This window comes from Ailuropoda melanoleuca, chromosome 19, assembly GCF_002007445.2.
Source record: "Ailuropoda melanoleuca isolate Jingjing chromosome 19, ASM200744v2, whole genome shotgun sequence".
NCBI classification, from domain to species: domain Eukaryota; kingdom Metazoa; phylum Chordata; class Mammalia; order Carnivora; family Ursidae; genus Ailuropoda; species Ailuropoda melanoleuca.
This window is the reverse complement of record NC_048236.1, coordinates 33,948,924-33,961,895: the sequence shown is the minus strand read 5'-3', so window position 1 is coordinate 33,961,895 and position 12,972 is coordinate 33,948,924. Positions and strand designations below refer to the sequence as shown.

Sequence of the window (12,972 nt, the reverse complement as noted above, 5' to 3'; positions counted from 1 at the left end):
CCAAATAGGAAATGAAGAAGCAAATTGTCTTTGCAGATGACATAATCTTGTGTGTATAAAACCTTAAAGACTCTACCAAAAAGCTGGTAAAACTAATAAAGAATTCAGTAAAGTTGCAGGATACACAATCAACATACAAAAATCAGTTGTCTTTCTGTACACTAACAACAAATTATCTGAAAAAGAAATGAAGAAAACAATTTCATTTACAATAGCATCAAAAGGAATGAAATACTTAGGAGCAAATTTTCATCAAGGACATGAACGATTTGTATACTGAACTGTTAAACATTGATGAGAGAAATTGAAGAAAACACAAAGGGAAAGATATTCTGTATTCATGGATTAGAAAAATTAATATTGTCAAACTGTCCATAAAGTGATCTATACATTCAGTGAAATCCCTAGAAAAACTGTAATTGCATTTTCCCTTAAATAGAACAACAATCCTGTCATTTATACAGACCACAAAACACCCCAAGCAGCCCAAGCAGACTTGAGAAAGAAGAACAAAACTGAAGGCATCAAACTTCCTGATTTCAATGTATAGTACAAAGCTATAGTAATCAAAACAGTATGGTGCTGATATGAAAATGGACACCTTGACCAACAGAACAGAAATAAACAGAGAGCCCAGAAATAAACCCACACACATAGAGTCAACTAACTTTTGACAAGAACACCAAGAATACACAACGGGGAGAAGATAGTCTCTTTAATAACTAGTGTTGGGAAAACTGGATATCCACATGCAAAAGAATAAAATTGGAACTTTATCACAAAATTTAACTTTAAATGGATTAAAGACTTAAGTATAATACCTGAAACCATAAGAAAACAGAGAAAAATCTTTCTGGACACTGGTCTTAGCAATGAGTTTTTTGGATATGACACCAAAAGCATAGGCAACAAAAGTGAAAATAAGCAGTAGGACTATGTCAAACTAAAAATCTTCTGCACAGCAAAAGAAACAATAAAATGAAAATGCAACCTATAGAATGGGAGAAAATATTTGCAAACCATGTACCTAATATGGAGTTAATATCCAAAATATGTAAGGACTCAATTCAATAGCAAAAAAAACCAAATAACTTGATTTAAAAATGGACAGAGGACCTGAATAGACATTTTTCCGAAGAAAACATACAGATGGCCAATAGATATATAGAAGCATGTTCAGTATCACTAATCAGGGAAATGCAAATCAAAACCATAATATCATATCACCTCATACCTGTTGGAATGGCTATACCAAAAAGATAAGCAATAACAAGTACTGATGAGGATTTGGAAAAAAGGGAACCCTGTATACTGTTGGTGGGAGTGTAAATTGGTACAGCTATTATGGAAAACAGTATAGCTAGTCCTCAAAAAATTAAAAATAGGACTACCACATGATTTACTAATTTTACTTCTGGATGGATACATACACACACATATCAAAGAGATATTTGCATTTCCATACTCACCACAACTTTAAACACAATAGCCAACATATGGAAATAACTGAAATGTCTGTCAGTGGACAAATAGAGAAGGAAAATGTCTTATATATAAATCCAATAAAATATTATTCAGCCCTAAAAAAGAAGGAAATCTTCCCATTTGCAAAAGCATGGGTGTGAACATGGAAGACATTATGCTAAGGGAATAAGCCAGACACAGAAAGACAAATATGTATGATCTCACTTGTTTGTGGAATCTAAAAAAGTCAAATTCTCAGAAGCAGAAAGTAGAATTATGGTTGGCAGGGGATGACAAGTAAGGCAAAGGTGGAGAGAATGTTGATCAAAGGGTGCAAGTGGTCAGTTGTAAGATGAGTAAGTTCTGGAGATCTAATGTACAGCTGGTGACTATAGTTAATGATACTATTGTATACTTGAAATTTGCTGGGAGTGAATTTTAAGTTTTCTCAGCACAAAAATAAAGGTAGTAACTAGTAACTGTGTGAGATGATGGATGTGTTAGGTTGATTGTAATAATCATTTCCCAAAGTATATGTATGTCAAATCATCGCATTGGACATCTCAAATATATACATCGATAAAGCTAAGGTGGGGGAAGAAACAACACAGATGAAAGAATTAACTCACTGATGAGGAAATCAGTAAGAAGATGATAAAGACGGTTCACAGAACATTTTTTAAAGATTTTATTTATTAGAGAGCGAGCATGAGCCAGAGAAAGTAGCAGAGGGAGAGGGAGAAGCAGACTCCCCACTGAGCAGGGAGCCCCATGTGGGGCTTGATCTCCCGACCGTGGACTCATGACCTGAGCTGAAGGCAGACGCTTAAAACTGACTGAGCCCCCAGGCGCCTGGTTCAGAGAACATTTGGAGGAGCTTGAGTATTTACCCATGTTTGAAAAGAAATGTTAGAATAAATTAAGTAGGTTAAATACAAAACTAGTTAATGTCCCATATAGCAATAAAAATATCTTTTTATCTTCTCCAAGACAGAGTATTACTTGAATCACTAGTGGAAAGATCTGTAACTTTTGATATATCATTTTAGAATCAGAATCCTTAATTAACATTTAAATTGCAAAGTCAAATAAAGTTATATTTCCATAGCTAATTAAATAATCCTTGGGTGGGCTTGCTAAATCAATGTGTCAGTATGACATCAGAGTACATGCTATAATCTCTTGATTTTATTTCCAAGTTGTTTTGGCAAGAAAATAAACAACAGATAACCAGTCCTGCGATAAGTTGCTAATTATAAATATGAACATTTTAAATATTGGTGTTTTTCCACTTTAAATATTTAAACCTCCTGTGTTGAAATGTTCAACTCCTATGTCTATAGTTATCCATTTTTTTTTAAATAAAATTGCTCTTTCAGCTTACTTCACTTTATTAAATTTCAGTTGGTAAAAGGAAAATATTGCTGCTGAGATTTTATAAGTGCAGTCTTCTGGCTCTCATGTTTTCATTCTGAGCTTCATCTTTCAGAAGTGTTTGATTATTTCAATTTACTAATAATTTATTTTCATTACCACAGTGTCTTATAACAATTTTGTTTTCCGGTTAATTTAAAATGTTTCAAATCCATATCCTTAAATCAGACTTTCTTGGTCATAAATTCATATAAATGACTTTTAGAGAATCTTTATAATTTAAAGCTTAGTGTTAATTATAATTTGTGGGATTATACAAAAAAAATTTTCAGTTTTATATGAATGTATTAAGTCTTTAATTCTGTCAACTATTTAAAGCAGTATGTATTCACACTGTAATTTTTAGAACTTATCAAACATTTAGTGATTTACTTAGAACTTCAATGAATAAAACAGTGAAACTGTAAACTGTCTCCTTTCACCTTATTCTCTGGCATTAAATTGAAGAGTAATTCTTTTCTTTCTTTTTTTTTTTTTTAATTTTGCACCAAAAGAATGCCAAGTAAAGAGATAAAGCTAGGTGAAATCTTTTAAAATTGCAGTGAAACATTTTTATTCATTTCCATCTTCAAACACTCTTTGCTAAGACACAGTACTCTGAGGAATAAGTTATAATAACCAATTTTATCAGAATACATTTCAGTCTTGTTAGAAATAAGTAGCTATCGGTGATTGAAGCATTAAGATAGCAGTGGATATAGAAGAAAGCAGAATAGTGTGGCTTTAGTCAGAGCGGTTCAATAGGGACATGCGGTTTTTGTCTTGCTCAAAGGCAGGATAAGTGGGTCTAAGATCCAGCCTGCTTTATGCAAGTCAAACTGTGAGCCTTTTTCTTCCTTGAGAAAGAGGTGCTTTTCTTTTCCTAATCTGCTGGTGCAGAGGGAGCACTTTTTTTATATAGTACAAAGCACCTGATAGATTAGCAGGACCTTGGCTCAGGCCTGATGGTCACTTTTTGATAATTCGACATCATTAGTCTTCTGTCTCAAGAAAATATCTATAATTGCACTATTTCATAGTAGTTAGAAAGTCAGCTAGAGAGAAAAATACTAATAAATTATCTAATTCCTAAGAAAAATAGTAAAAATTATAAGCCTTAAAAAATTGAAGTAAACTTGTATAATATGAAATTGAGAAATATTCGATACCTTCAGTTTGCATTTTCCTATAGATACCCAGTAGTGGTTGAACGTGGTGCTAAGTCGTAACAAATATGTTTTGGCTCATTTGACTAAGCAAAAATAAATAAAATCACTTTCTCAGTCGTGTTTGATAAAATCAAGCCACTTCTATTATTGAAGCACATTTTCATTTTATATAACCAAACAATAAACTATAAACCTTGAAACTCTGTAGACTTATTTGGATATTCTTATCTGACCATAATGCTAGTAAGATGATTCATTTTCCAACAACCAAGGCCATTTCAGATGTATATGAATTTGTCTTGGGGGTTATGGGTACTGATAAATATTGCCATTTTAAGGGACATATTATAAATGATAGTATTTTTCCTGTTCGCATGAGACAACCACATTTTTGCAAATTCATATTTTCGTAAACCTAAGTTAATGCATATAAGATTTGCATTCTGCGGCCTGATAATGAACATGTATGGAAGAAGACAGAGTGTTTTTTTAATCCCTGACTTTGGCCCCATAATAAGGAGAGTGTTCTTCTCTTCGTAATAAATTTGTCTCCCAGCACAAAGAAGTGAGTATGTGTGTTGTGTTTCTGTGTGTCTTAGAGGTGGGAAACAGATCATTTTTTATTATAAAGGCTTGAAGTGAAATTTCTCTTTTCTGAGAAATATAGAATTCCTGTAGGGTTTTATTATAATTAGTTGACCTAATTAGGATTTTATTAGAATTAAGAGACCTAATAGAAAGTAATTACCAACATCCATTTGAAGGCTCACCATTATTATGCAATCATACGACTTTAATAGTTTCCATGGGGAATGTTACCCACAGTACAAGCAATGTTAGTGACCTGTATTACCATTTGCTTGTTAATTAAATCTGGGGGCATATCTATGAGCTATTTTGGAAACATGCGTGTGTACACGCACATACCCACGGAAAGATTTATAGAAGCTTTGAAAGTCATAGTTCTGTAATGAAAATTATAACTTGACTTAAATGTTAGCTATTGTTATTAGCAAGCATTTTATATGCTCCAGGTATGGGTGAGCACTTAAGTATATTAACACATTCAATCTTTATAATAACCTAGGAAGTTTAGCTTCATATCACTGCAAAATACAGATTTCCTTATTAATTTAGTTGTAGTTTTGTTTCCTCAATTACAGTGAATATTTTCTAGCAATTTCCATAATACAAAAAAATAACTGATTGTGTACTACTTGCCAGTGAATTGAACTCTGCTTCCGTGGGTTTTGGGTGGGAGCAGTTTGTGTAGTTTAATCCTTTATAAAAAGCGGTAGTTTGAGAATAATAGCTGTTTCCATCATCCTAAAGTAGGGCTTTGTTTTATGGTAGGGAATATTTTGCATAAAGCAAGAAATAAGTAACATATATTATATTTCATCCAGAAAATTAAGATTTTAGAGACTAATACCTGTGGCAAAAGTTTTCAACATCAGTTATGCACCAGTCTTACATTTCCCTAGGAAATTTTACCTTCCATCTTTCATCATATTGCAAGAAGTCTTATAACCCTCCATCTGAATAAAACACTTGTCAAGGGGCGCCTGGGTAGTGCAGTCGTTAAGCGTCTGCCTTCGGCTCAGGGCGTGATCCCAGCATTCTGAGATCAAGTCCCACATCGGGCTCCTCTGCTGGGAGCCTGCTTCTTCCTCTCCCACTCCCCCTGCTGTGTTCCCTCTCTCGCTGGCTGTCTCTCTGTCACATAAATAAATAAAAATCTTTATAAATAAATAAATAAATAAATAAATAAATAAATAAATAAAACACTCGTCAAACACATGGAACTAGAATTTTAATCTTTTGTACTCTTTAAAAAGATGTCTGTTTCTCTGTCCTTCTAATACACGTGAATAGTATTCTGCTTTCTCACTTACCAAATGTACGAAATAAATTGCCCATTCCCTGTGATAGACAGTAGTAAGTTTGGAAACTATTAAATCACACGGCTCTTAGCTCTTCTGCTGAGTCACTTTGCATCTTAAACTAGCCATTGATAAAGCAAGACTAGAGAGGATCCCACCAATGCCAGGAGAATAGAGAAACCAAGTCTGTCTGGCTTCTGATGACCCACTTTGGTTTCTAATTAATATTTTAGGATGTATGAGTATAGAGTAACAGTTGTATTGGGCCTGATACTGTTGGTTTGAGGCATTATTGGAAGTACCTTCTGTTTCTCAGGATTTGGGACCTGATCAGCTAACAGCCTCAAGTCAACATAGCTCCTTTTTGCCTGGTGTTAATTAGGCATATATTCTAAAATTAAAAAACTGTTTCTAACATGAAGTACCCTGTGTGCTATAATTTTTTGATGCTGCTATGAAATACATAAGATTTGGTTAGAAGGACTTTGGTTACCTTAGTGTGTCTGTAGAGTGCTTTATCTAATATTTATTGGGTTGGCAAATTGCATAGTTTAATGAATATGATCATTTTTAGTGTCAAATTTATGTTTCTCAGTTTTTTAAATGTCTTCTAGAACTTTTAGTTTACTGAGTTCTCATATTGTTTTTAAGGCTCTTAAAAAAAAGAGCTCCCTAATGAGTTCTGATAAAATTTCTTCATGAGTAAAATAAATTTCTGGTAACATTCATGAATTCAATTATGATCCCTGGGGTATATCACGTGACTGAGAATACAAGAATGCTGTTGGACTCTGTAAACATTTAACCTAAAGCCATAGTATAGTTAAGAATTACCCTTCCTAGGCTTTTTATTTAGTATGCCAACTGTAATCCCACTGTTGAACACTAAGAAAATATCTACCTCCGAAAGGAATGCAGACCTCAGAAGGCCTGAAAAGTCTTGATGCTACAAAATCTGTCTTGTTCATCTTAAAAATAATTCTCGTGTGTTGTCACATAATGTTTATAAACAGAAAGATTATATATCAAATGGAAAAACATCCAATAATATGAAATTTATGAAGGCAAAAATCGTGTAGGTGAGGGTTGTTTTTTTCTGGCCGCTAAACTTGGACTCAGTTCTTTGACTATGGTTGGTATGTCCTACAATCAAACTACAGCTATCATAAAGCCTGCATTTATTCTGTGGTATTTTCTGGACTGAAGTGACACATCAAATAGAAGATTAATAAAGTTTCATTAACTGTAGTATCTTTAGAATTAATATTTATCATATAGTGAAACCCATCAAAGCAGATGAAATGGGAAATTTGGTAAGAAATGGAGTTTGTCAAAGTCGTTTAGAGCTGACTTCAGGTAGGTCTCTTGACCTGCTTGCCCTCAGGTCTCCCACCTATAACATTGGAAGCCTGGTCTACAGGATCCCTATGGCCCTTCCAGCTTAAACCTTCCGTGATAATAGTAGGTAATACACTATTTTGTACTTACGAGTGGTCCAGGAAGGTGCATACAGCTAAAATATCTTCAGGTAGTACCTCGCCCTGCTTGGACATTGGTGTGGTTGCATGTTTCAGCTTTCTCTCTTATTTCTTCATACGCTGACACACAATGGACATCGATAGACCTTTTGGGAGAGGGTGAGTAAACTTTATTTTAAATTTCTGTTTTGAGAGACTTCCATCTCTTAATAACTGTCCTTATTTGGTCCTTTGGAGTCTGGTATATCTTTTGTCCTTTCCTCTTCTTCTCCCGTTTGTTCTCTGTCCGTGGTGCAACATAGATTCTCTGGCTGCACTTTCCTCTGTTCCCTCTGAAGCACAAATTTCAGATCCATTTGCACCAGAACCTACCCCTCCTACTACAGCTTCTGAAATTGCAACCGCTTCAGCCTCTGCCTCAGCTACCGCAGCGGTCACTGCTGTCACTGCTGACGTGGATCTCTTTGGAGGTTAGTCGGTCATGTCACTGTTCTGTCCTCTCCCTGCCAGGTTTGCTGAAATTACCTTAGAGTTAAGGTGCTTAAAAATGTTTACGTTATCTAACAGCATGTCAGAGTGTTTCACTACTTTTTACACGTTTATTCGTATATATTTATCTTCACTAACTTTATCAACTTTATCTTCACTTAATTTTAGTAGTTTTAGAGCAAAGTTTGCAATGCTTTAGGCCCATTTGATTTTTCCATTTTTTAAAAGTGAGCATTTAAGTTGCTGTCAGAACCCTTGTCCCACATATGTTCCTGCCCAGCAGTATCTCTATGAAAGCGGTGCCAGACCTCTCTCTCATATTTAGGTTTGACTTTTTGACCACATCCACACTAGCTGAATGAATACTACTTGGAGACTATGAAGGGGAAGTCTTGACTTAAGTTATTTTTTAAGACGTAAGACAAAAAAATTCATCTAAGAGTAGTTCAGATTTGGAGGTCTCCGAAGAGAGTTTAGGGATATGCCCATTTTTGTAACTGTAAGCTTGTTCTCTACAAGCACAAACTTGGAGGATCTTTGGCTTTGGAACTTTGAGAGATCATTTGATACAACACCCAAAATGCTGATGAAAAACAGGTTTAGGTCAGGCTTTGAAATGATTGCCTGAAAACATACTTTACGTGCAAATGTAAATTCTGACAGAGTCGATTTACAGCTGTGAGCTTGAGTCGGGTAGCCTAGACTCTGGCAGCATAATATGCCTGGACCTGAGGAACCGTCTGAAGCCAGTATATTTACATATTTACATATTCCCCTCTGAATGGTGCTAATGTCCACACCTGGAGAAGTGCTCATGTCAAATACATACATAGAATGGTGTTATAGTCATCATAGTTTTGTGTTTCTTCATTACCATATAACATCTTTCCCAGGGCATTTTGAGAATATGGTAAAGAAATTGGAGGAGGCAAGTGATGGGGAGAGCAGGAGAGATTTGGCAGGCTCTGGTGGAGCTAATACACCCCCCTGGGAACGTACGCTGACACACTGCCACACAGCACTGTGCTCCCCACCATGCCGTAGTCTGTGCGGTTGGCCGACATCGTCTAAGGCAAGGAGCACTCAACTGGACACAGCATTGTGGCCACTGTTTCACACGAGGAGGTTGCTGCTGCTTTCCTGCACTGCCATTCCTGTTATAGGGAGAAAACCATTTTTAAAAAAGTAGGGGAAGGCTCTTGAATATTTTGTTAAAAATAGCCAACCACTAGCAAAAGTTAGTTTTTCAGTTATGCCTCTTTAACGTCTGAGACCAAAAATTAAATGTTTAGCTTAAATTTATAAAATAAACTTTTTCACCCCCTCTCCCCCGCCCCCACAAATGGTGTTGGTTATGAGTGGTTTCTCATAGGCTTGGTTTGACAGAAAAACATCAAGGAAGATATGAACAGGATGGATAACTATCTTGTGCTTAAACATTTCTACATCTTTAGCTATTTAGATTTTTGTCTTTCAGTCCATTTGTCAGGAGCTCAATTGCCTTTAAGAAATCAATCAACTCCATCTTGCTTCCCCTGTGGCTCTCTAGAATAATAAAGCCTAATATATTGCTTTGAAATAGTCTTTGTGCCATCATGCTGTTGGTGTTGATCGCTTATTACTGATTTTTCTACATTCCTCGAGCAGAAAAATCTGTATGTTTATATATATTGTCATGGTTTCTCTATCCTGAAATACAGATTGAAAAGACTAGCACTTCAGAAAGCCATCTAACTTAATGCCAAAGAATGGAGCTCTCCTTGGGATTTTACCAATATCCTTTCTAGGCATTTGGCTGTAGGGAGAGTGAGTACATCTGTAAATCTCATCACAATCATTTTTATTGATCTGGATAGTCCCATAAACTGTCTCCCGACCTCTGAAAGCTATAAAATCTCTATCATTTATGGTAAGGAGTCTATCCATGTCACTGTTACGTAGTTTTCAAGGATATTCTCTAATTTCTTTCATGCTCTTTATTGATTTATGAGGAATCATTTAGAGATGGGCCATGTTGTGTGGCCATTTTTTTTCTTATTCTGTATCACTAAAATGGATGAGTGATAAATACACAAGGGCACCAGATATTTTGTTTACATGACTTTAAAACATGTGCTTTTGAGGTTTTATCTAGCTTGTACAGCAATATTAAATAGATATCTTTAGAAATAAGTTAAAGAGCTTTAATTACTGAAAAGTAGCTAATTTCATGAATATGAAATATTTAAACATTGAAATGTTCTATGTATCCTCATTAAAAATTTGAAAAATAGGAAATGTCTATCATTTTCAAATATTCAGATTGATACCCCATATAACATTTTAGTTATTTCAATGTAAGTCATTAAAAACTTTTTTCAGAAACATTATATTTACTAACTTTTTAAAATTTTTTTAATTTTTTTAAAGTGAACTTTTAAAAAAAATCTTTCTGTGGTCATGCAGAACAGGACTGCGGCAAAGTATTGTGCTTTTAAAAAATCAGTAAAATTCACAGATACTGATAAAAAAATAAAAAACAAACTTCTTTAAAATATTGTGTTTTTCACTTATGAAAACTTGGCTAACAGCAGCACATTAGTTTGTGACAACACAGGGTTTTTCTAAGCACAAGAATGCTAAATTGATACTAAGTCCTCTCCACATTCACCAGGGTACCCTTTCAATCACCTGTGTCAATTTGTGAGCAAGCCTCCATGAGGATGTAATCTGTGAGCATGGAACCGAGTGGCTAGAAAACCAGAAAACTTAGCTCGCAAGCCTGCTTTCATTTGCACAAGTTGGTTAACAAAGTTAACCTTCCTTAAAACTTAAACGTAAGCCCTTAAAAGTAGATTTTATGTAAGAGTCTTATAACCTGGGACCTTTGGGGAGAACTGGAAAGGTGACTTTCAGGCTGTTGACAATGATTAAAACCTTTCTGCCAAGTATGTGATTTAAAGAGGGCTCCTGTGACTGGAGAAGATGGGGAGAATTCAGGCTGGGGGAAAATGACAACTATTTGAAATTTTTCGAAAGGTAGTCACATGCTAAAAAATTTAAGAGAAAATTCTTTCTAGATTGCTAGAAGGAAAAATAAGACTGGTCTGTAGCAGTGCCAGGGAGACGATTTTACTGGGGAGAGTCTGGACCGGGTCGATAATTGTGGAACAGCAAGAACACGCATTTCCAGGAAATAGCACTGTTTGAAAATAAGCAGCATGTAAAAATGAGCTGCAAATGGGTAACAAGGGAAAGAGAAGTTGATTGGAAAGAGCTTGAGTTTTCAAAACTGGAAGGATCATGCTGCCATTGATAATGAAAGAAAGCTAGGTAATAAAACAAGTTTTGTTTATTTACAACAACAAAAAAATTCTATTACCTCTTAGAGCTCTGGAGCCAACTGAGCTCTGCAGGACAGTTCTCATTCAGGGTCTCCTTCCTGGCTGGTCAGGCAGTGGCTGGGGCTGGGGTCGTCTGCAGCTTGCTCATGCACATCTCTCCCTCCTGGCCTGGAAGACTTAGCGGGTGGGACCTGGAGCAGCGGGGCTCCTGTCCTTAAGAGAAGTTCTGATGGGACTAGATGAGTTTATAATGTTTAGTTTTAAGTAACAGGAGATGCATTAAAAGGAGATGAGAGGGAAGAAAAAAAACCTCTTCTGAGAACATGGTTACAAATATGGTTTTCACCTACTTCCACATAGGTGATGATTGAAGAGGCCAGCCCATGGATATTACTTGACCCCCAACACTGATATAACTGGTGTTTATTCCATCCTCCAAAGACGAAATAGTAGAGTGTGGCATGGCTTGTGACAGTGGGGCATAGTAAACACACAAACCTCTGTTAGTTTACAACCAAATCGTGACTCCACCATTTGTCTGTTTCGTGACCTTGGTTAAGTCACTCAGACTCCCCAAGCTTCTGTGCTCTTATCTACAAAATGGAGATAACAGAACCTATATTGTGAGATAGTTATAGGAATTAAATTTAATGTGGATAAAATATTTACACAGTGACTGGCACATAAATACTCACTAGTGACCACTATGACTGTTTTTACTAGTTCTAGTACTATTCGCCTCAGTTCAAGGTTTTGCAGGAATAAAAAGAAGGAAAACGGACCTGACTCATGGCAAAATACTCTCAGCCCTGCCAGCTTCCTCTTGTATTCTCTTGTGTTCTACCCCAGCTCTTGGGGTTCTCATATTGCTCTAAGCCCTCTATTACAGCATCCTTAGCATTGCATCTGGGGAAGCAAGCTTGGCCTAGCCGCACTCCAATACTATCTGGCCTCTCCCCTGACAGACCTTTGCTCTGAAAACACATTCCCATATGTAGCTGAGGGAAGCAAGCAGATCAAATGAATCCGTAAGATATGAATAATTGATCATCTCATTGTGTCTTCTAAGGATATTTGTGTTTTTGTAAAGGACCTTTTAACCCTAGTGTCCAATTTAGTGTTTGCTGTTCCACTTAATGCCAGGCCTCAGGACAGGAAAGCAGGAAAGTTTGTTTCACACTAAGATCAGTTTGGAACATGCTGGGATAAACTCAGAAAACAAGTGCCTTGACTGTAGGACTTCCTACAGCCTAATGTGTACTACGTAAATCTCCAAAAAAGGGGATAGATATACTGTGTAGCATTTTACAAGTATATATGATAAGTCCTTTTTAACAGCCAGAGGAACAGTGTTCTAGGGGACACTTGTAGATATTATGAAAGGCAGTATTTTAGGATGAGAGGTCTGGCAGGTAAGTGGAAGATTCTAGGTGGATATTTCCAGGAGTTTCTTAAATCATACTGATTTAAGCTTCATTCTTTTATACTTTTGAATTATAGAATCTCTTTGAAAACTCCAGGATTTTTTTTTTTTACCAAATTAATATGGTTTACTGGCAGAAACTCATTGGGTGCTGTTTGTACACATCAGCCATTCATATATTGGGCATCTATAAACTGGGGCTGCCTGTATGTTATTGGACTTTCTGCTATAAACAGTCTTAAAGCATAAAACTATGTTTTTAGTCTGTTGAAAATAGATCATTTTCCAAATAAGGAGAGCAATACAATATTTTAAAACAGGGATAAACTT

General features: G+C 35.8%; 1 protein-coding gene across 13 annotated transcripts in view; it reads left to right on the top strand.

Annotated features, from left to right (window-relative positions):
* Positions 1 to 12,972, top strand: part of SNAP91 (synaptosome associated protein 91) — a 142,409-nt gene that overhangs the window by 90,795 nt on the left and 38,642 nt on the right. For 11 of the 13 annotated variants that reach the window (XM_034648071.1, XM_034648074.1, XM_034648070.1 and 8 more), the window contains 2 exons: positions 7,552 to 7,566; positions 7,710 to 7,877. In XM_034648071.1, the coding sequence (XP_034503962.1) occupies positions 7,552 to 7,566; positions 7,710 to 7,877 (183 nt within the window). The remainder of the gene's footprint in view (positions 1 to 7,551; positions 7,567 to 7,709; positions 7,878 to 12,972) is intronic. The other 2 variants (XM_034648076.1, XM_034648075.1) reach the window with 1 other exon arrangement.